Source organism: Euphorbia lathyris, chromosome 7 (assembly GCF_963576675.1).
Source record: "Euphorbia lathyris chromosome 7, ddEupLath1.1, whole genome shotgun sequence".
NCBI lineage: Eukaryota > Viridiplantae > Streptophyta > Magnoliopsida > Malpighiales > Euphorbiaceae > Euphorbia > Euphorbia lathyris.
The window spans coordinates 24,930,620-24,955,046 of record NC_088916.1 but is presented as its reverse complement, the minus strand read 5'-3'; the positions used below and the strand labels follow the sequence as shown (position 1 = coordinate 24,955,046).

General features: G+C 34.4%; 1 protein-coding gene across 1 annotated transcript; it reads left to right on the top strand.

The window, feature by feature from the left end:
• The first annotated feature begins 7,313 nt into the window (after positions 1-7,313).
• On the top strand, positions 7,314-15,699 carry LOC136235827 (histidinol-phosphate aminotransferase, chloroplastic-like). The gene is made up of 11 exons (XM_066025876.1): positions 7,314-7,675; positions 8,235-8,483; positions 9,729-9,812; positions 9,998-10,152; positions 10,260-10,357; positions 10,730-10,838; positions 11,686-11,843; positions 14,605-14,747; positions 14,840-14,980; positions 15,127-15,264; positions 15,383-15,699. Exons 2-10 carry the CDS (start codon positions 8,241-8,243, stop codon positions 15,256-15,258), a joined length of 1,263 nt encoding a protein of 420 aa, XP_065881948.1. The 5' UTR covers positions 7,314-7,675; positions 8,235-8,240; the 3' UTR covers positions 15,259-15,264; positions 15,383-15,699.
• The last annotated feature ends 8,728 nt before the right edge of the window (positions 15,700-24,427 follow it).

Here is a 24,427-nt window from a genome sequence, read left to right as displayed (position 1 = left end):
TCGACCGTCTTGTTTCAGGTAGCTTGAATTTATTTGGTAGACCACCTTGGGCCAAACGACCTCTCAGATTGAAGACCTCATCGTGAGTTGAACCATCTCCGTTCAGGTTTCGAACCTCATTCAATATTTCTTCTTTTAGGGCTTTATCCCTTGCAGCCGCATTCCTATTGATCAAGTAATCATCCATGTCTTCCTCATCTTCGATCTCAGGTCCATCACGTTGGGGACCCGTGTTATTTTTCACAACCAGAGCAGCAAGGGCCTCAATCTGTGCCCCTAGGGTGTTGAACCGATCTTCCATCTGTTTCATTCTTTCCTCTATTGTGGGATCAGCCATCTGATTGATAGAGTTTTCTGAGTCTGAATGATAAACTGACGTGGTTGATCGGACTAAGCGAGAGCCTTCACGAACCCAACGAGAATCTATGATGGCTGCAACCACAAAGTATTAGATATACACATGATGCATGACTTAATGCATGATTCGTGGTGTGTGCGTTTTTATTTTTATTTTTATAGAAAGAAAGAAACAGAAAACAAAATGAACAAACAGTTAGTCATAACACACGTAACACATATCACAACATTATTCCTTCCAACCTTATTCCTCCCATACACGTAGTGGTTTAGGTCCTTTCCTAGGATTTTTGGCTTTGGTTCGTTTTGCATCAACGAGGGATGCACGAAACCGACGACATGCATAACTCTCAAAGCGATGTAAATCAATCATCATACAAGGTTGGCCTTTAGTTCGCCTTTAGGATAGACCGTATCAGTTTTTTAGGTCACGTGGGACCATGGGATACGATGTGGGCTATCTTATCGGTTAGGGTCTTGTTTAGGACAAACTATACCAATCTAGTCTGTAGAATTCACCCGTTTTAACATTTGGAGTTTTAAGTCTCCTTAGGGTGATTTCCAAAACTTGGATATAGCAAAGGTAGTCCTAGACAAGTCGATGTCTTTTAAAATGGGTTATGTCAGACTTATTTCAAAAGTACCCTTAAGATAGAGTTGAAATCTCTATTGGGGTTTTCTCTCGTTTCAAGTATGACACGTACTAACTTTAAATGACATGTTCGTTTCGTTTACTATAGGTTGTACCAACCTTGATCTCCACCACCATTTTGATTTGAAAGAGGTAAAAAGCTCTTTTGAGTAAATGGAGACTTCGGGTGTAGTACACACTATATTAAAAGACACGAAACCCTATTCTTTTGACATAGATTATAACAAACCGAAATTTCAATTCTAATATGACATGACTTGAACAAAAGATGTCAAAGTGTCTGTTTGAATCATGGTTTGTACCGACCTTAGATTTCATTTTTCCCTTATTGACGAAAGAGGTAAAATCTCTTTTTGGAAAACATGAAATTTTTGGGTCTAGTATAAGTCATGGTTAAAGAGACTACTTAGAATTTTGCTCCTTCTTTCGGGTTTCAACAAAGAGGTAAAATCTCTATGAAAGAGGTATGAAACTTCAGGTATGTCATAGGCTATAGCAAAAGACAAACAAAAGGCCAAAATACAATGGAAAATCAAAATCATTATTAGGGTCATGCTTTATCCTAGGGGAAGTAACTAAAGCCATTACATGAGGTTTGGTTGAGACATGGGGACCATTGCAAAAAGATCAAACTATTCCTTTCGAATGGAGTTAGAATAGTCCAAAACTTTTTACAAGGGGGCATTGACACTAGGCAATCTCCAAGTATCGAATGGATCTTGGAGCACTTTCGTGAGAATTGCCCAAAAGGGTTTTCTTTATGCAAATGCTATGCGATCTTAAAAGAGAATAAGAATAGTTCCAAGTGTACAGAAGAAAATGCTTTTCGGAATCAACTTCTCTGCATCCCCAACAGAGTCGCCACTGTAGATGAAGCCTACCTCGCGGCTTTCACCCATGGGAGGTCCGCCATGACTACTACGGTGCTGTTTGGACTCGAGGTCCACTAGAGAAGACGACTAGCTCGGCAGGGCCGGTGTCGGAGAAAGAGTCGCCACCCGGATTTTAGGTCCGAGAATGTTACTGAGATTCCTTACGGGAAGCAAGTGGGTTCGGGAAGTTAGGTACGCTTGGGGAAGGTTAATATCTCCTCGGAAGGAAATATTAAGCACCCCCAAAATCGCCCGGTGAAACCACCGGCCTCCTACTTAGCATTTCTAAATACAATCAGCCTATTAATAACTCTTTTAAGCTTTTTAAATTCGTTTTGAATATGATTTGTATGAAAAAATCATCTTTTCGTGTCATATTGCATAGTTGTATACAAAAGAAAACAAACAACAAAATATTACAATCCCAAAAGCAATGATATAGGTGCAAAATTAAATACAATTACATCCGGGCATTCCCGGGTCTTCAATCCGCTCCAAAACAATATCCTCACATACTCATATCCACCAAAATAAAAGGTTAGAAGCAAATAATATAGTTGCACTATTAGTTATTGTGTAAAAATGGACAAAGCACTAAACTGAAAAAACTTAAAAAGTTTATTTAGGGACTCAATTGAAAGAAAGTGGAAAACTTTAAATTAAGGACCTAAGTGAATAAAATATAAAGTTTCAAAATAGGGACTAGAATGAATAAAAGTAAAAGTTCTAAATTAGGGACTAGAGTGAATAAAACGAAAAGTTCTAAATTAGGGATTAGAACGAATAAAACAAGAAGTTCTAAATTAGGGACTAAAACGAATAAATAAAAAATTATTAGGATAGGAATCAAAGAAATAGAAAAGAAAGTTTTATTATAACTATTGGTGTCTGAACGATCGTGAGATAAAATTTATCTCGAATTGATTCGTTTATCCCAAATCATTGTTATGAACAAAAAGAATTAATTAGATCAATAATATTAACTTGTAATATTATTAATATCAGATTCAAAAATAAAAGTATAAAAAACAGATTAATTGAAATAAAGAAAAAAAGCTCAAAACAAATGATTTAACTGGTAAATCATTGCTTTAGGGTTAAATTAAATCAATTTAGGGATCAAATATATACATAAAATATATTTGATAGCCTATTGACAATAAAAATCAACAATGAAAATCAACAATGAAAAATAAAATCAGAAAGGAGGAGAACAATCTATATTTCAGAGTACCAAATATAAAATAATAGACAAGATTTGTCCCTTAGAAACCTTTACTTAGGTTGTGGGATGATTGGAAAAATCACAAATAATGGAACCGGATGATGAACGCAAAAAACTAGAATTTATTCGGAGTGATTTGGTAGAATTTCGGCTATCTATCAGTGTATTTTCGTCCTATTTTCGTCCTCTCTTTTCTCCTCCTTAAAACTGTGTAAAGGCTGCTATTTATAGCCTAGAATTAGGGTTTCGGATCAATTTTGAGATTAATTAAATGAGGCAGGGGTTAAAAGGGAATTTTGGGCATTAGGTTTGTGAAAAAACCCCAAAAATGAGCAAGGGGGCGAGCTGGGCCCTGCGCGCGGCCCAGCGGCCAGCAGCAAGAGCCCAGCCGCACCAACGGATTACCGACGGCATTTCCGTCGGTAATCCGTCCTAACATTTGTTTTATATGAAAAATGATCTTATCGATCTCCGATTTTGACGATTCTTGTTCCGTTGGACTCGTTTTGATGAGACAGACATTTTTGTGTCTAATGGGCTAAGGCTAAAAATGAACCGAACTAAGGTTATTGTCCATTTTATCCCGAATTTCACCTAAAAACTTCAACTAGTCACAGATTCTTCGTTAGACCTCCGAATTGAGTCCGGAAAAGTGCGTTATGACACTCTCGGGGGACATGACTCACTAAGATATCCTAAAATTCAAATTGGTTCTCTGAAAACTTTGGTTTTGGATGAAAGATGGTTGACTTTGACTTTCTAACGAGGGATTTTTCCGTGATCCATTTCTGATCATATTTCCAATCATCTTTAAAAGGTTTTCATCACAGGGCTACGACTCTAGTGTCTACAGTCGGCTTCGCCTTCAAGCGTTATTCTGAAGAAGACTTTCTTTTAACAAGACCGAGTTACATTTTACTCAGCTTCTGCTGTGCATCTTTGCTCATGCTGACTTCGTTTTGTCTTTTCTTTTTTATTGAACACTTAGTTCCTGTTCTCATTAGTTAATATACTCAACATTGCAAAAACATTAATACAATTAAATCAAAGCACTTAAATTTAATTGTCTTAATCATGGGATTAATTTAAATAATTTTGTCAAATTAAAATCATGTGGAAAAGTGTTTCAACAATTCGTTCAAATCCCTAACCCATAATTGATTGATAACTTCTTCCACATCACAAGCATTTTCATGGAACAATGGATTTGAATGATCTACATACACACCAAATATATCTCCATCCTTAAAATCCTTAACATACATCATCACCCCAACATCATGATGTAGCAATACAAACTGGTTATCAATTGGTTGATAATAAACGACATTTACCCTCTCATATATTATGTCCTTTGGATATGATCGTATATTTGGAAATGACAATAAATCAACATCCAAATGTGAGTTAAGAACATTTGTTTTCCCACCCACATACTAAATATTTTGATTAATACCAACCATAAACTTCCTAGAGTGAACACCACTTAAACAAATGTAGGTATTTATCATTCTGAAAAATGGACAATGAAAATAAATATAAGTATACATAGACATATAGACAAACTTAAACATTTTATTTCATTTAAACATGATAAATTCTTTAGGTAAGTCGTTGATTTCACTATTTTTCATTTATTAGTTGCTACGAAGCACAAAGGCAATCATTAAGAAGAAAATAAATTAAATCATTTAACATGTATTTTATTCACATACCACTGAATTCAAGTAATAAAAAAGAATATATGACATAAATATACTTATATAATTCTTTAATTTTTTTTTTATTTTTTTTAATGTAAATCAAAGTACAAAGCAGGACAAATAAAATCTGGTGGTCCACCTGATCATTCCATAAGTTATGACATAGAATAGACAAATCTAGCTAGTCCGTGAACCACATAATTCACAGAAAGACTAACAAACTTGACACTAATTTCATTAAAGGAAGAAAGTAAAAATTTGTAGTTCTCTAAAATAAACCCATATGCTGACCGAAAAAGAGCTTATCTAAGATGCTCAACTACAATTGTTGCATCAGTCTCAACCAAACAATTATCCAAGCCATATTTTTGAGCCAACTAAAAACCTCACTAATCACTGCAACCTCTCCATCTTTAGCCAAATAAAATGTTCTATATAAACTTATCAAAATGATTCAATAATAAAAAATAACAGGTATCTTCATCCAAATAATAAAAGAAACAAAGTGGATCTCTTCAAACTAAGTAATAGAATTGAATTCCTTGAATCAACACCACTTATTTAACATGTAATTTAGTTTAAAACAAGACCTACATGAACCTTGAAAAAAAGACAATCAAATTTCATTGATTAAAATAAAAGAAACACATTATTAATTAAATAAAGCAACCAATACAACAGACTCTTTATCATCAAAAGAAAACAAATATATCCTTGAAAAAAAATTTAATTTCGAGATAGCAACAATTGACACTTACTTTGTTTTGAGAAACAACACACGTTACATACAGATTGGATGATTTGTTTTTATCAACAACAAAAAGATTTCCTTTTATGCCATTCGAGCTTGAAAATTGTTTCACCAAATCCAAACGTAATAAATTTCATTCAATATATAATTATCCGCCATAATTTTCTCTTATTGGTTTGTAGGGGTTCTTTTTATTTGGATCGTGAAATAAGAAAAAGGGGGAGAAGAATGTCTTTTGTATTGAATAAAAGTATATTGATTCAGATTGAAATCATGTGAATAATTAAAAAGAGTATTTCTTTCTCATCTATGTGTCACCTTACTTATCGTTGAGGTGTAAAAAAACCCAACACACGTACATTAGATAAAGAGTGAGAAACCTTTTTATTGGCTATACACCCAAATATAAAAGATCAAATATATATAAATGACATTTATATGAAAAATAGGATTAATACGCAAACCCTTAATATTCGGAATATTTTTTTCCGTTAATATATTTCATTATCATTAAGAAATTAAATAAGTATTATTATTAAAAAAGAGATGGAATAATTATTTATTTATGGGATAAGGTGCAATAATACCCCTAACATTGTCAATCAAGAACAATATTACCCCTAACGTTGGAAATGATACAATTAAGAGTCCAAGGTTAGTCATTTGGTCCAATTTTGGACACCCCTAACAAATTCACTAACGTTGTTAATGTTCTCATCCCTAATCTATGTGGCTGCTATATCTGATGATTTTTTTTTTTTTATAGAAATCAGTATCATAATTCATCCTCATAATCCTCTCTGTATCTTGATTACTGTTATTTCTCATTAATGATTAATGCACTTAAATTCTTTTCTCATTTCATCTTTTCTAGTTTATCCTCTTCTTTTTATGCGGCTGCTTCTTTTTTTTCTTTTTGTTCTAACCGGCTTTTGGCCGAAGGAGGAACAACGCTATATAAGGAACAAAGCATTGAGTGGAGAAGGAACAAAACTATTTCATTTTGGTAAACTATAAACCATTTCGAGAACAGTTCTTGAATCCTCATTCCCATATCTTCCCTCTGCTCTAGCTTCATTTGGATTATCTGCCTCTTCTAATTCCTCATCTAATTCACTATTATCATCTGAAGTAATATCCGACTAAGTAATCGACTTGAAACATAAAAAAAAAAAAAAATCTGATGTTTCTCAAACATATTAAAAATTGTAGAGACATACACGATTTAAACTTTAGGGGAACAAAACTTTTAACAGTGTTAATGAAACTGTTAGTAATGTCTAAAATTGGACCAATTTGATAACGTTAGGTCTTTAGTTGTACTATTTTTAACGTTAAGAGCAATATTGCTACTGGTTGACAACGTTAAGGGTATTTTTGCACCTTATCTCTTTATTTATTATTGCACAACTTTTGATAGAGTATAATATAACGGAGATTCTGAAATGAAGTGAAAACTGTGGATACGTTTGATAGACAAAAAAAAAAACAAAACTTTGTTAAATCCAATTGCTGACAATATATACAGAAAATTCAAAATTCCGGATCAAAGTCCAACAATCTTAGGGTTCTCCCTTTTTTTTTTATTACAATTTCAACACACATTTCTCGATTCTCCACAAGATCCTTTCCATTCGTTCTCATTTCAAGGTACCCAGGGGCGGAATCAGGGGGGGGCTTGCCTGGGCTGGAGTCCCGGCAGCCACCGGAAAGTTTAAGTAATATATTTTTTTTACCTGTGTTCTGAAAACCAGAAAACCTAGTGGCTAGCCCCCATTGCAGCTGCTGTTTGGAGAAGATGAAGGGGAATGAGGGTCTATTTTGTAATTTTGATTCTTATTCTTTAAATCAAAACGACGTCGTTTTACTTAATGATCAAAACAGCGTCGTTTCATTAAATGAAAACTGAACAACCTTCTACACGCACACCTGCAGCCCTGTTCTCCTCCTAATCTAATCCCTAATTGCTGCGAATTGGGGAAATCGCAGAGAAAGAGAGTCGGCCAGCCACTCTGCCGTCCGGTCAGTCTCCACCGCCGGCGCTGCTCCTTCCGCCACCGACCGCAACCTTCTCTCTTCTTCAACTAAAACGGAATCAACTTCGACATATAACAGGTACCATCCACAATGCAAACTAAATCGGTAGTTCTCATTTTTCTGTTTCCTAGCAAAAGATACAGAATTATCATATCAAATAGATCAATTATCTTCAATCCTTACTTAATGAGCTGGTAAGTTATTACATAGATATAAAATTGATATCAACACCATCTGACTTTGAAATTTTATATATATATGTGTTGTACTGTTGGTTTGGTTTGTTGTTTTGTTTAAGCATAAAAGCTTAATTGAAGGAAGCTACTGTTGGTTTTTTTTTTGTTGTTGGTAACATTTGCTTAAAAGCTTAATTGAATATTTTGGTGTTTTTCTTTACTTCATCAAAAAATTTTTTTGTTCAATATTTAAGCTCCTGATCATCTAAGACTCTGGTTCCGCCACTGAAGGTACCCACTAAGCTTCTCACTCTCTACTCCTGTCTATCATATTCTTTCTGCCATTTCCAATGTCTGCCCTTTAATTTGGTATTCTTTTATAGGTTTCACTATTGCTGCTTTCTGTCTGCCTGAGATTGAACTTTGTTGCTTTTGATTATTTTGCACTTCTTTATTTGCAGATATTAATGGGTGTGATTTCCATTGACAACACTGCCTCTTTCTGCTTTATCAAATCCAGAAGCAATCCTCCCCAATTTCATAGCCCCATTAACACTTTCCAAGTAAATAATCAAAGAAGAGTCATTTCCATGTCTTCTACTTTGCCTGTGGAACATGTCAATGAAGGTCAGCTGAATTTGACTGGCGACTCGTTTATACGTTCCCATTTGAGGAAATTGTCCCCTTATCAACCAATTTTGCCCTTTGAGGTTATATTCTGATTCAGGTTTTTTTTTGAAATTTATTGTTTTCATTAACGTTTTACTTTCTAGTTATTGAATCTTTGTTGCAGTTTGTGAATAGTTAAATGGGTAATCTCTTGCAGTTATTATATTGTTTCAATTTGTTTTTCTCCTCATGCATGATATCTCTTAATTCAACTCAAATGTTCGGGTCATATTCTGTTACCATGTGTTGAAATGATCATACATTTGACAATTGGGCCATTAACTGTTTGCATTTTTATAATGTTCATTTTTATTGTGTGAGTTCCTGCTTTATACATTATGTTAATTGTCAATGGTGTACTTCTTTGCAACTTTTTGATGTTTTTGACATTAGTCTAATGATTATCTGTAATGTTTAATGGTTTGAATTGTTTTATCCATTTGAAAACTTATGTTCGCTTCTGCTAGATCAGGCTGTATGATGTGTTTGATTGGTTTTGTGATAAACTTTATCTTATAAGCATTTGTAGAAATGGAATTTAATCCAATAATTAGCATTATGCTGGTTAAAAGCTCTGGTATGAACTTTGAGCTTGTAATTGATCTTAGGCCCTGTTTGATAACCAGTTTCAGCACTTAAAATTAATATGTTAAGTGCTTATTGAGTTTAAGATTGTTTGATAACACAACTTAAATATTTCAGTTAAGTCACATAATCACTTGTTCTTGTAAGTTAAAAGATTTAACTTAAAATTTTAAGTTGAACATTATTAACTAATATTTTTAAATTCAGTACTTATTTTTAGTATTTATCAAACATTTATATCATTTACTACTTTCAGCATTTATAATATTCAGCACTTAAAATTCAGTACTTATTTTTTTAGCACTTAATTTTAAGTTTTATCAAATGCCACCTTAGTCTAACATTGTCGATCAGTACTTTTTAGATCCTTGAATTCAAGTGGTTTTACATACTTTCAGCATTTATAATATTCAGCACTTAAAATTCAGTACTTATTTTTTTAGCACTTAATTTTAAGTTCTATCAAATGCCACCTTAGTCTAATATTGTCGATCAGTACTCATTCGATCCTTGAATTCAAGTGGTTTTACATGTGAGAACTTTAACTTCAAATTTTTTTCTTTATTTTTTTTGGGCAACGGTGAAGTTCAATAGACATGAATTTGATCAGCTACATACTGAATGGTTATTATAGAATGATTTACAGTAATTTTAATTACTAATCCACTATTCATTATAATTATTGACATTCTTGAATACAGGTTTTGTCAGCTAAACTTGGAAGGAAGCCTGAGGATATTGTTAAGTTAGATGCAAATGAAAACCCTTATGGTCCGCCTCCCGAGGCATGTTTGACATCGTACAATTTTATGAGAAGTTAATCATTCAGTTTCAATTAGTTTTGAAAATAGCACTAAGTTTATGTCCTGTTCCTTAGAAATTAAAATAGTTAAACTCTAAAGACCAGTTGATTTAATGGCTGTCATGAGTTTCTTTTTTTCCCCCACTTATGATTTCATATTGTTTTTAGGTAATGGAAGCTTTAGGTTCTTTGAAATTCCCTTACATTTATCCTGATCCTGAAAGCCGTCGATTACGTGAGGCCCTTGCTAAAGATTCTGGCCTTGAATCTGATTACATTCTCGTGGGATGCGGTGCAGATGAGCTCATTGATCTAATTATGCGGTAAATATGTGAAACCTTGTATTGTAGATTGAAGTACCCACCTAACTATAATCAATAGCAGTATTCTGACAGTTCATTGTGTCATGTGTCATTCATGCCTTTGGCAGATGCACACTGGATCCTGGTGACAAGATCATAGACTGTCCTCCAACCTTCACTATGTATCAATTTGATGCTGCAGTTAATGGAGCACAAGTTATTAAAGGTAAAATTGTTGGGCTTTTGGAGACTAATATATATAGGCCCAACTGAAGCGATGGGCCCAACATCTCTTTCATTATAGTGAAATATCCTGGCTTGGTAGTGCCCCCAGACGTAGTCATTCATATTGAGTGGCGAACTGGGTTAACAATTCTTGTGTGTTTGCTTATTTTTCGTTTATCGTAATCGCATTTATTCCTAACAAAAATAACTCAATAATATGTTTCAACCGTCCTTTTGTAAGAATAATCTAATTTCTTCAGCATCTTTACTGATGGGTTACAAGATTTCTCCTTTATATTAGCAACATAGAGTCTGGAATGTGCTTTTCACTTCTTTCTAATAGTTATGAGATTACATTTCATCATTGTTGTAGTTCTCAGGAAGCCAGACTTTAGCTTGAATGTTGAGGGCATCATTGATGCTGTTCTAGAAGAGAAGCCCAAATGCATATTCTTAACATCACCAAACAACCCTGATGGGAGGTGATTTCCATTTCTTTTTTTATTATCCATTTCATGCGTTTTTCCAAGCACAATACGTCTAAGTCTGATGTATCCCCTTCTATTTGATAATTGGTTTATCAAGTATCAAAAGATTTACCTGTGAGTACAAGTTCTTTTACATTCTGTTTCCTTTATGCACTACTAGATTAATTTGTTTTGCCAAATCTCTAAAGATCTCGGGCACTGTCATTGCAAAATATATTTCATATAGACATTTGTTGACTAAGTTGTTTATGCTTAGGAAGATTTAGGGTCATAATGAACCTAAAAATAATTCCATACAAGTGCATTCTTTTTGAGATAGCGACATCAGTTATTTCCTGCCACAGTGGAATAATATTTCCTATTTATTCATGGAGCCAAGTGATACTTCAGATTTTTTATTGTTCAAAAGAAAAGGTGATACTCAGATTTTTTTTTCTTATGAAATGGAATGCAATAGAAAGTAATGTCATGTATAAGGACGTTTTAAGATGAAATGGAGTCTAATGGGTGTAAAACTTCTTATAATTTTATATACACTTTTTAACCCCACAATTCAGAGGTTAGGAGGTTCATGTATGTAAAGTTTTAACTCCCATTAACCTCCAGTTACATTAATAATGAACTGTGAAAGGGCTTGGATATTTAACAACCATATACATTCTCCTTATTAACCTTCTTCAATAGCCGCCCATGTATAACCTTCATATCATATCATTGGGTATCCTTGTTCATTTGTTAAATTTTATAGTATTATATATCTTGAAACTGTTTGCAACTATGTTGCGACCCTCTACTTTCTATTCTGACTCTTTTCATTTGGCATTCTCCTATTTCATGACAGCATAATCAACGATGAAGATCTCTTGAGGATCCTTAAGCTCCCAATTTTGGTGGTATTGGATGAAGCATATATTGAGTTTTCTGGATTAGAATCTCGGATGAAATGGGTGAAGATGCATGAAAATTTGATTGTCTTACGGACGTTTAGCAAGAGAGCTGGTATGTCTGTGGTGTTTTGTTTCTACTAGCTCTATCACTTTCTCGATACAATCAAACCCATCTTTGAATAACGTGAAATATAATTGAGAAATTTTATTTCTCATGTTATACATTTTCTTTGCCTTCCTTAAATTAGCAGTATTAACAATGAAAGGGAGTTAAATCTTGAATTACATAGGTGGATACTTTAATTATGCAATTTCAAATTGTTTAATTTATGAATGTTACAATATGGATTTCCTTGCCTGTAGATAGTGAATCTACGAGTTCTATGTGGTATGGTATTTCAAAAGTGCGTCTAGCAAGGACAATAAGGTTTCAAGTAGGAAAATACTGTTCATTACCTGACATAACTATGTAAATTACGTGAGCATATTAGAAACCATTACTCAAGTCTGCTATAGAATTATGCCCAGGCCTTGTCTGTTGATGCTAGGCATAATAGACTATGGTCTAGAACTTATACTAACCAATAGGTTCGGCAAAATAAAGCCCCACAAAAAAAAAGTCATGCCAGAAAATCAGAGATTTTTTAACCTCAAAGCTTGTCTTGTTGAGGATTATTGTGTCTGGAGAGATTGATTGAAATTAGATCTCTAGAATATGTGAAACTTGATTGCTGTTCTTTGTTTTTATAGCTGATGAGGTGTTAGAACTTAGAAAATAACTTTTGATGTAATTTATTAATATATATCTCATATCAGTGTCACTATTATAATTCTCATTTGAATCATAATATTATCTGGTCTTGATTGGTATTGCTTTTTTTCATAATTGGATAGAAGATCACATTAGGTTCACATTGATGACACCTGCTACCTAATTTGATACATTTTGTTTACTATGCATTTGTTTTGGAAGTTATTGTCACCCTTAACTTCACTTTTTTCTGTTGTGCTTTTTATCCTAATGTTTTTTTGGATGAGAGGCAAAGGGTAGTCGACTTATCGTACCTTTTGCTGGGCCTGGGTCCAAAGTCTTTTAGAGGCATACGTTGAAACTTTGCCCTTCAACTCATGCACTTGATCTGATATGGTCCCTGAAAAATGATTTGATTGATACTATTTTGTGCTCAAATATATCTGTCATGGAACCATTTGAACTAAAAGCTCAAGTTTATAGTTCAAGGTCCACTTCATATCAATATCTGACACACCCCCGCCAGGAATCGAACCCTAGACCACTTGGTCAAACTGTCTCTGATACCATGTCACGAAACCATTTGAACTAAAAGCTCAAGCTAATAGTTAAAGGTCCACTTCATATTAATAGCTGACACACCCCCACACGCGAATACCTACTAGGCTTGAAGCGTGCACAACACAAGCCCACTTGGTCAAACTAGCTCTGATACGATGTCATGGAACCATTTGAACTAAAAGCTCAAGCTTATAGTTCAAGGTCCACTTCATATTAATATATCATTGTTGACTATTTGTACCTTAGGCTGCATTAGCTTGTTTCTTGATATTGAATTGAAGGGTGTGACAGTCCCATTGTTGAGGAATCCTTCAAATTTTTTTATTTTTTATTAGGAGGACTGAAGAGTGGCAAAGGGATGTAGGGGTGAAAGGTAGGGGGAAGACCTGACAAGACTTGATTTCATGGTTTTATATGATGGTTCATGTTAGCCGACCCCGAATCATTTCGGGACTAAGGCTTTGTTGTTGTTGTATTGGAGCAATATAGCAATGATCAGAGTGTTATTCCTGTATTAGGATCTATGTAAGCAGTGGCGCAACTGGCATTATCAGCCTTTATTCACCATCTGTTTCAACATTTAAGCCTGCAATTAATTGTTAAATTGTAGCTCAAACTCATGTAGAAAGTGTATTATCTAGAGAAGATAAAAATTTACATTTACTGCAATTTTGATTAAAGGGCTTCATAGTTTTACTTTTCTCTTCATTTTTATTTGAGTACGTGCTTCATATAATATATAAATGTTAGTTAATATGTTGCTTTTGCCAATATTCAAGACATTGCTCATGATGCTGAATACATCAGCGGCCCCTGTACAAGTACAGATTATGCAATTGCCCCCTGAACTTTGGAGATGTCTCATTAGCCCTCTAAGTCCACGTGGCAGGACAAAGAGAGATTTGGACAAATTAAAACGTGTATCACTTTAAGCAAACTTAGGGGAGTAATAGATCATTGTAACTACTTCAGGGGGCAATAAGTCACTTTAAGCAAGTTTAGGGGCTGATAGGTCATTAAAAGCAAGTTCAGGGGGCTAATGAAGCATCTTCAATGTTCAGGGGGACAATCGGATAATCTGGACAAGTTCAGGGAGCCTGATGTATTAAGCCGATAGAATTTGTTTAATTTTTCTATCCATGCTGAAACAGTATTTCACGATTTGTTTTCTGATGCATTTGCAATTTTATGTTACTCCATGCTTATTAAAAGAGACATTGGTCATGCTATTTTATGACAACATACACTTCATTCATTGTGTAATAACAGCTCTATTCCTTTCACTGGTGTGAAGGCCGTCAACAAATAGTACAGTCTGATCAGTCAAAATCTTTCAGTTTTATGGTTTGACCTGTGGCGTGTTCATGAACAACTCTTTATAGTAATATCATTTACCATTTGGAAGGGCCTTAAATTGCACATGCAGAAAGCAGCTTAGATTCAAGAGATAGGACTTGTTGTATACATTATAATCCTATTTTGAATCACTTATTTTTTTGGAAATTTTGCATTTCTTTAATAGTTTAAAGTGTGATTTAGAACTATCAGAACAATATTACAGGCTTAGCTGGTCTCCGAGTTGGATATGGAGCATTTCCTTCTAGCATCATTCAATACCTTTGGAGAGCTAAGCAACCGTATAATGTCTCAGTTGCTGCTGAAGTTTCTGCATGTGCAGCATTGCAGAATCCGATCTACCTAGAGGTTGAAATATTTATTTAAATCTATGGTTTCATCTAAGGTTTATGCTATAAAATGCTTCAAAACTTTGTCTAATACTGTCACTATCTCAACAGAAGGTGAAGGATGCTTTGGTACAAGAGCGAAATAGGCTATATAAGCTACTCAAAGAAATGCCTTTCCTTAATCCATTTCCAAGCTATGCTAATTTCATTCTTTGCGAGGTCAAATCTGGAATGGACGCAAAGAATCTTAAGGTGAAATTTCTTCTCAGAATGGCTGATAAACTTGGAATCTTTATTTATCTGCATTTTTTAGAATACAACTCGGTGATTAGTGGAAGTAGAAACTATTGTATAGTTTTGCTTGTGAAAGTCATATGGTGAACTTGCGTTTACTGCAGGATAATCTTGCGGATAAGGGTGTAATGGTTCGACACTACAACAGCAAAGAACTGAAAGGGTACATTCGTGTATCTGTTGGGAAGCCGGAGCAGACAGATGCTCTGATGCAGTGTCTCAATAGCATTTCTTGATTCAGTGTGGGCTCTCTTTCACTAATTTGCAGGGCCATAAACGAACGAACTATGTTTTCGTTTTTTTTTTTTAATTTATTTTTTACTGTAATTATAACATTGTATCAGAATTGCACATGTACAGGTTCCAAAGTATGACCTGAGAGGAGATAGAGCAACAATCACTTTCTGCAGAAGGGAATCCCAGCTCCTGTCTTATTGCTTCTGCTGTGAAATTTGAGCTACCGGTTAGTGCATCGAAGCAAGTAATGATATGAGATGAACACTGGTTAGAAACTGAGATTTTTAGTGATTATGAACCAGATAGTCTGAACGGTAAAGTAAAAAAAAAAATGTGGTTTGATCTTTTTGAAAATGTAATTTTCTGATTTAAAAACTTGCAAACATGTGTCTACGGTTTTGCAAACTAAGACATTCCGTATAAAATTATTGGTGTGACTATTTAGTCGGGAAGGGAGAGATTTGGAGCAATTAAAAAGAGTGACTTTGTAGATTGTTTTAACTTTACAAATTAATTAAATCATAAATATTTTTTTTGATGGAAAAATTGACTTTGGCTCTTTTAATTGTAAACTACACATGTTTGTGCAATTTTTTTATTGCGGCAAAATTTTATAGGCCAATCTTTTCCTTTATGCGACTAATTGTAGATATATTTTGATTAAAAGTTTAAATTGGGGTTTCTACCGTGGAAAAAATAATAATGAAATAATATATGGATTGCTTATAATCTAGTTGCATGGATGAAATGTTAATGTGGATTAATAGGTACAATAGTCTATAATAGAAAATGACTTGATCAAAAGGAATTTTACCTCAATATAAAATAGTTTTGTTATTCCAAAAATATTAAACAATGTGCATGATTTCTTAAATATTAAAAAATCAAAACCAACATTTTTAAAATATCGTTTTTTTCAACATTCTTAAAAGGCTTAATATATCATTTGCCTCCTGAACTTGTCCAAAATGATTGATTGACTTCTTGAACTTTCAAAGTGTCTTGTGATAACCCCCTGAACTTGCATAAAATGTTCAGTTAGTCATCTGAACTTGCATAAAATGTAATCAATTAATCATTCGGTTGTAAAAAAGTAGGTCAAATGCGGAAGATATGTTGCACGTGTCTTAGAATGTTATTGCATACTTCACAAAATAGATTAAAACATGTTAAAAAAGAATTTGTTACTTTTCAACTATAAAAAAATTTCTTCTCTAATATTATAATCATATATACTGACCTTGGTCGTTTTACTTTTTTAAGATGTGTGCAATATATCTTCCGCATTTAACTTACTTTTTTTACAACCGAGTGATTAATTGATTACATTTTATGCAAGTTCAGGCGGCTAACTGAACATTTTATGCAAGTTCAGGGGGCTATCGAGACACTTTGAAAATTCAGAGGGCTAATCAACTATTTTGGACAAGTTCAGGGGGCAAATGATGTATTAAGCCTTCTTAAAATATAAAAAACTATATAAATGCTACATAAGAAAAATAATCTCATATTTTTTTCATAACAAAATTCTATCTCCATGCGAACTCTCAATTTATTGCTAAAAATGCAGAATTTAAACGATGATCTCTCTATTCCAACTCCGAACTCTATATCCTGATAACAATTTTCATTCACCAACTTGTTACGTTTCGAAGACAAATATTCTCGCAAATAAAGACATAAAAATTGGAAAAATCGCAATTTTGATCCATAAAATGTACCTAAAATGAAGAAAATGAATTCATCAAATTTCTGATCACCAGGTTTCTGATTATGAGGAATTGCACATTCAAAAAATTCTTTATTCATCAAATGTTAAGAAAACATACTTCAGAAATACCAACAAATTATAAGAAACTCATTTGACACGAATATAAATGAAGTTACATGATTTACACCAAATTTCAAATCATGACAAACTGACTGAAATTAGCTGAAAGTTAACAGAAGTCGGGTATAACTGAAACAAATTATTCTAAACAACTAAATAAAATGTTTAATAAAAACATATTTGAGTAAAGACATATCTAAATGTAGCAACACATATGTTAAAACCAATTTCATACACTTTAACGCAACCAAATGTTACTAATTAAAAGAAATTGAAATTGAATGAAATCTAATAAAAGTGATTGAAAGTAAATAAAATGAACTAAACATGTTTAAATTGAATTCAATTAAAATACATGCATTAATTGAGAGTGAATGAAATTGTCCGAAACTCAAAATGTAAGAAATTCAGTGAAATTATTTGAAAGTGATATTGAGTAAGCTAAAACAAGCTTAAATAAAATTCAACTTAAATACGTACTTTAACATAATTGAGGTCAAACATTTTAATTTCATTTGCAAAAGAAACTACAAATATCAATAATATTCATAAACAACAGTTCAATACTTTATACACAAAAAAAAATTAGGGCTAATTACAAATCTAGCCCAATTAAGAGGGGTCATTTACATATCTAACCCACTTTGCTTCCATCTTACCACATTAGACCATTTCATCCATTTTGGACAAAATTACCCTTAGTTCTATTGATCGATGGATCTGCTCCTACTTCTTCTTTCGCTTCATCATCATCATCATCATCATCATCATCATCATCATCTTCTTCTTCTTCTGGTTCTGGTTTTGGTTCTTCTTCTGGTTTTGGTTATTCTTCTTCTTCGGTTCATCTTCTACGATTTCTGATATCAATCGTTAGCGATTTTGAAATTTTTAAAGTATTATGTTCAATTTTCCGTAGAAATTGTATGTTTTTAGCTTATACGCCTGCTTTTCTCACTGGTCTTGCCTCTTTCTTCATCTGTAATGGTATCGTTTCAATTTTCTATATTTTCCACCATTTTCCGCCATTGTTGTCGCATTTGTGACGAAATTTGTCACATTTCGTCACAAATGCGACAAGAGTTGTCGCATTTGCGACGAAATGCGACAAATGTTGTCGCATTTGTGACGATATGTAAAAAATTTCGTCACAAATGCGACAACAATGGAGAAAAATGGTGGAAAATTGAGAAAATTGAAACGATACCATTATAGATGAAGAAAGAAGCAAGACCAGCGAGAAAAGCAGGCGTATAAGCTAAAAACATACCATTTTTACGAAAAATTGAACATAATACTTCAAAAATCTCAAAAATCGCTAACGATTGATATCAGAAATCGATTCATCGATCAATAGAACTAAAGGTAATTTTGTCCAAAGTGGATGAAATGGTCTAATTTGGTAAAATGGAAGCAAAGTGGGTTAGATATATAAATGATCCCTCTTAATTGGGCTAGATTTGTAACTATCCCCAAAAAATTATTTACAATGACCATTAATCTAATAATTATTAGAATTAGGATCACTTAATAATTTAACAGATTCATTCTCACACTCGTCCATCCTTATGCTTCTTCTTGGAATAATGGTAGAACAAAAGTTGGCAACCTCAACATATTGAACCCTCGAATTAAACTACTCCTCATTTAGCTTATCAATTCTAGTATTATACCTCTTAGCGAAAAGCAATTTTACTTTTATTGGGTTCTCTAAATTGGATTCTTTTTACCTTATTAATTTTGTATAAAAATATATATTTACAGAGTCATCATCCGGTCAGCCGAAAAATTAGTCGATCGGATCGACTGTTAAAACAAATATTCTAAGTTTATAAATACGACTTATTAGTTTAACATCTTTATTTTTTAAAATTTTCTTTTAACTTATATTATTCATTTCAGTTATTTTATTAGTGAGGATGTTAACTCAACATACATTAAATCATAAAAGTAGTTTTCACCTGGTCAGTGACTGACCAAGTGAATTTGGCCAGTCACCATTAGATCCAGGCTTGTTAAAATCATATGGTGAAGATTAAAACAATCGTATGGATTAAATTTACACATCCTAAATCTAATAGTGACTGACCAAATTCACCTGGTCAGTCACTGACCATTTGAGCAGTTACTGACCAGGTGAAAATCACTGTAAATCATAAATAAATCTGAAAAGTAACTATTGAAACTATTACAACCTTCAAATGGATTAGTCCATAAATATGTATGCTTAAAAGATTTATTAGTCCATAAATATATATGCTTAAAAGAATGAATGCATGGATTTTAAAAAGTATAATGAATAAATACATTTTCAAGTCCCAAAACCAGGAAAGATGATTGCCTAAGGCAAGTAAAAGATTCTTATTCTTACCCATGGTTAAAAAAACATGACTGTGATATATATGAAACTAGAGAGTGGCAGATATGCTTTTATCATCGGCCCACGACTCTATAAGAGTGTCGTATGGCTAAAAAGCCCAGATCTTCTGTTTGAAATTCATTTGGTATGCTTTATAAAACAACAGTTGTTAGATGTTTTGATGGAAACGATAACTTTTTAGAGCGTTTCATAAAAGACTTCTTTTTAGAAATCCAAATAAATTTACGGGTAATCGAGTTACCTCTTATAGTGCAGATTGCTCACGTATTATAAAGCTAAGGAAATCAAACCGCGATCTTGTATTACCGATCACACAATTCTTACGACAAACGAATTCAGGAGGAGATCTGAAAAATCTACGAACTAAATGTTATTCAGTTATGGTATGCGTGATGTGAGGGAATTGAGTTGAGATTTTTTCATTTATAGAATGCTCAACCTAATCCTTAAGATAATGTTGGATTTCTAACGTATTTGTTAACTGCAAATACATATCATCCATATTCATTAGTATGATTAGAACCACAAATCATTTATCTTTGTTAATTATGAGGATTAGGTTATGTAAAGGGTATTTTGGTCTTTATTAAAATACCTGGAATCTTACCCAATTCATAATTCGATCTTAACCTAATTATGTTTAGAATTTTATCCGATCCATTTTAGTTACAAGCGGATACCAACTCTAACCAGACTATAGTTCCAACATCTCCCACTCGCACGTAATGTAACACACTCCTTACCCCATTTCATTAATAATTGCAATTAGTTCGTGCGACCAACATACTATGAACTCTAATGCTATACACTTGTTGAACATATACAACCTTAGACGAAAATCTCATACCACGTTGAATCTTTCTTTTCAGATTAAGGTCCCTGTTCCTGAGGTAAACCTTGGATTGATGTTGAAGGAGACTGCTTAATAATTTAGTTTTGGTTTATTTGTTGGAAACTTTTGTTTATTGAGGTTTAGACTTGCGCATTTGATCCCTTTAAGGGTTATTGATGTAATTGAGACGAGTTGATATTTTATTAGTTGATTTTGGACTTCTTATTAGTTTAGAATTAAGGCTAGCATAGATTAAAGTTAAGTTAATTTATGTGCCGGTCATGGCCTGGGTTGGGTCGTGACAAAGGTGGTATCAGAGACTAGGTTTAGGTTCTTATAGACTTACGGTATAGGATTCACATGTTCTGTTCGTATTCCTTATTATGCATATCTATCTGGGTCTTCCTATTTACTCATTTCTAATATCTCCTTTGCTAAAATACTTAATTCTGCTGCATGGATAGGTAATCATGCCTCCTAAAGGAAGAGGAAGAGGCAGGAATATAGTTAATGTTAGTACTAGGAGTAGGGTGACCGTTGAGAATTCATCCTAACTTGATGGGGGGAGCTTCACACCCTATTGGAGGAGCAGCTCCATCATCTGAACCAATATCGCAACCAGCTAGAGGGTCATCTCAGCCCACTCGTACAGCTTCAACCTCTCAGCCTGCTCAAATGTGGTAGGGGAAAACAGACAACCAAGAACTACATGATCTGCTATACCTAATGATAGAGCTCAATTCCAAGATCTCAGTGACTTCTTGAGGTTACAACCTCCAACGTTTTCGGGTGAGGATTCTGCAACAGATCCTATAGATTTTCTGGATGCTATGGACAAATGTTATGAGGTCTTGGGATGCACCAGTGCTAGGATGGTATTGTTATCAGGGAATCAGTTACAAGGAGTGGCGTGTAGTTGGTATCTTTCCAAGAGAGGGAATGGACTTGATAACGCTTTCCTTTGGCCGCAGTTTCGTGATTCTTTCTTAGAGAGGTTCCTTCCTCCTAGTGTTAAGGAGGCTAAAGCTTTAGAGTTTGAAGTGCTGAAGCAGGGTGGTATGACTATGAGTGAATATGAAATGAAATTCACTCGACTTGCTCGTTTTGGTGAGCATCTTATTCCAACCGAGGAGAGAAAGGCAAGGAGGTTTGAGAGGGGACTTCAGGACAGACTGTTAGACCGAATTGCTCCTCTACGATTGTCTAGCTTTGAGGAAGTGGTGGATCGATCTGTTGGTCCCGTGTGATTAGTTCCAGGGGGGGTTAGGAACTAATGTAGCTTTTTCGTTTAATTATGCTGACTTAATCGATTCTTTAAGTTACTTAACTTAGGTTAGGTCAGCACGGCCGAGAGATGTAAGACAGCTTTAGTCAGATGCTGACTAGAACTATTTTACATGTGAGTTGGGAATTAGCACTTGAGGTCAGCTTCCAACTCAGCACCAAAATTACTCAGTGTCAGCTTTTACAATTTATATCCTGAGCAATTTAATCAAGCAACACATACATATATATTGAGAAAGAGGGTTAGAAATTACTCAACAAGATTTATCCTAGTTCGGCCTCACCGCCTACGTCCAGTCCCCAGAGTCCCTCCGGGCTTTTTCAATCCAATACTGAGCTCTTTAAAGGTAGAGCACAAACCGTTTACAAGGCAGTTGAATATGCAAGAGTACCTTCCTCTATTCGTCTACTCAACTCATACTGAGTGCTATAACGAAACACTCAGATTCTCTACCACTGAGTACTTAAAACCGAGTACTCAGCACCACTCTCTCAATTTTACAATTGATACAAACTTGTTCTTTCCAAATGAAGAACACTTTAGATGAATACAAATTCAATCTAGCTTTTACACAGAAATAGAAGTTTGGTGTAAGATCTTTTTCTTGTTTGAATGTGCTTTGTATGTATATCTTTTTCTCGTGTATTTTTTCGGCAATCGGCAAAGGATCCAAGAATGAACTTGTCCTTTTATAGTTGAAATCTGAAGTCTCAATCATTTGAATCTGGATCTATCCGTTGAATTCAAACGGCTCTTTCTTGCATCATTGTTCTGGTCAGCTTCAGATTTGCAGGCCAATCCTGTCGTCTGAAATTAGCAGGCGTCAGGTTTGTCTTCTTCCGGCAGGTTCATCTTCTAGTGCCAGTTCGTCTTTTAGCTAACGGACGGTTGACCCATACATCTCGAAATTGACTCTGTGCGTAATTCCAAGGCTTCTGTTATTGGTGCAGACAGTTGTCGGATCTTGTCTTCTAGCAAACGGATCATTCGCGCTGTCTTGACGAACACTCAGCTTGGCTTTATTGATGTTGCTTTTGTTCTTTGTTTCTGAGTCATATTCTTACTCAGCTTCCGTGGTCAGCTTCGTCTGCAAACTTTAGTTTAGAAGAAGACTTCTCTTCTTTGATACCGAGTTGCGTTCCACTCAGCTTCTTTGGTCAGCTTCATCTTCAAGCGTTTGTTCTGAAGATGACTTTTCTTCTGTTATGCTGAGTTGCACTCCACTCAGCTTGTGCTGTGTTCTCATGCTGACTTTGTCCTGTCTTACTTTTTATTTCTATTTTTCATTTATACTTATGCTCAACATTGAACAAACATATTAGTACAATTAAATTAAAGCACTTAAATTTAATTGCCTCTTAATCATGGATTAACTTAAATAATTTTGTCAAATCAAGATCATGTGGAAAGGTGTTTCAACAAACTCCTCCATTTTGATGTTGGAAAAATATTTAATTGTGGAACTCAGCATTGAGATTCCCCATGATTGAAATTCTTTTTATACTTCTGAAATTACTCCCCCGTAAAAGTTGCATCTATTGACTTAAATTAACTCTAAACCTTCTAAGATTTAATCGAGTAAAATTAAGACATGCATATACTGACTTAGTTCAATTCTAGACCTTCCAAGATCTAATTCAGATGAGCCTAGGTCAGTTTTCAGAAGAGTTCAATGCTTGACACATATGTTTACTCAGTTTGATACATAGTCAGTTTAGGTATCAGAGTTATGAAAGGATGTATCAGAGCTAATGTGTACTGAGTATGTTCCTTTTTAATTCTGTTTGTTTGTTCATTTAAGGCAGATCAGCACAAAGCACAATAAGTAAGTAAGCATCACATAAGATTTGTCAATTTGAATAAAGGATGCATAAATATACATAGCTGGTCAGCATTAACAAAATAGAACACGCCAGATAAAACTACAAGTCGAAAACTAAGACTAGCCAATCTATTTTTTCCTGTTGACTTGAGCTTGGTTAAATAGTCCTTTGCCTTTGGCGTTTCTTTGTTGCTGACTCTGAGTTGTAGAACCAGATGCCTCCCCCGTTTTCTGCTGAGTTCCAGCAGCTTGCTTTTCTTTCTCCCCCGTTTTGCCATCATTAGATAAAGGAGGGATAAATGTCTCGCGAAGAACAACACGAGTCAGTTTTGATGAGTACGCTTGGAGTTGACTCGTACTCTCCCGAAGACCGTCGAAGACAGCCAAGCCATGCCATCATCTAGAGTGGCAGCGGGTATTCTAATGGTGGCACTGAGCATACTAAGAAGATACTCCTGTGATTTCACGATCCAAGTAATAGAGTCTGTCAGCTTGGCATATGATTGATGGTACATTTTGAGCAACACAGCATCATAGAACTGACGTTGAGCGTTGGTATGCCGGACATGTTTAAGTGTGGCTTGAGAGTACTGAAGAATCTCATTTGTCTTTACTTGGTTAGTATCCATTTCTTCTTTACTCAAGTTGAGTAGGCGGACAACTTCACTAATTTGCTCAATGGAGCACTGGGAGGAGGAGGAGGAGATTAATTCACGAGTCCCGGTCAGCTCAGAAGTTAGCTGGGTAAAAAGTTGATGAACCTCATCAGAGGTTGCATAGATTGAGTTCGCAGCTGACAAAGTATTGAGTTGCCCCTGGATAGAATTTATATGATGTACCATTGTCAGCTGGAGTTCAGCCAGCTTTACTATTGAATCTTGCCTGGGTTGTTGAGATGCGAAGGATGTCATGACACTCATCAAGTCCTTGAGACCCTTGATTTCAGTTAAAAGTTGAGTGACAGAGGAAAGCTGTGTTGGCTCAACATTAGCAGACCCAGCAGCATCGACATGAGGTT

What these genes read in the sequence shown, in the direction of transcription:
- LOC136235827 (XM_066025876.1), top strand. Translation starts at nt 8,241, where the DNA reads ATGGGTGTGATTTCCATTGACAACACTGCCTCTTTCTGCTTTATCAAA. An exon ending in CTCATTGATCTAATTATGCG is followed by an intron (nt 10,153 to 10,259) that starts GTAAATATGTGA and finishes TGCCTTTGGCAG; the next exon opens with ATGCACACTGGATCCTGGTG. An exon ending in TGGAGCACAAGTTATTAAAG is followed by an intron (nt 10,358 to 10,729) that starts GTAAAATTGTTG and finishes TCATTGTTGTAG; the next exon opens with TTCTCAGGAAGCCAGACTTT.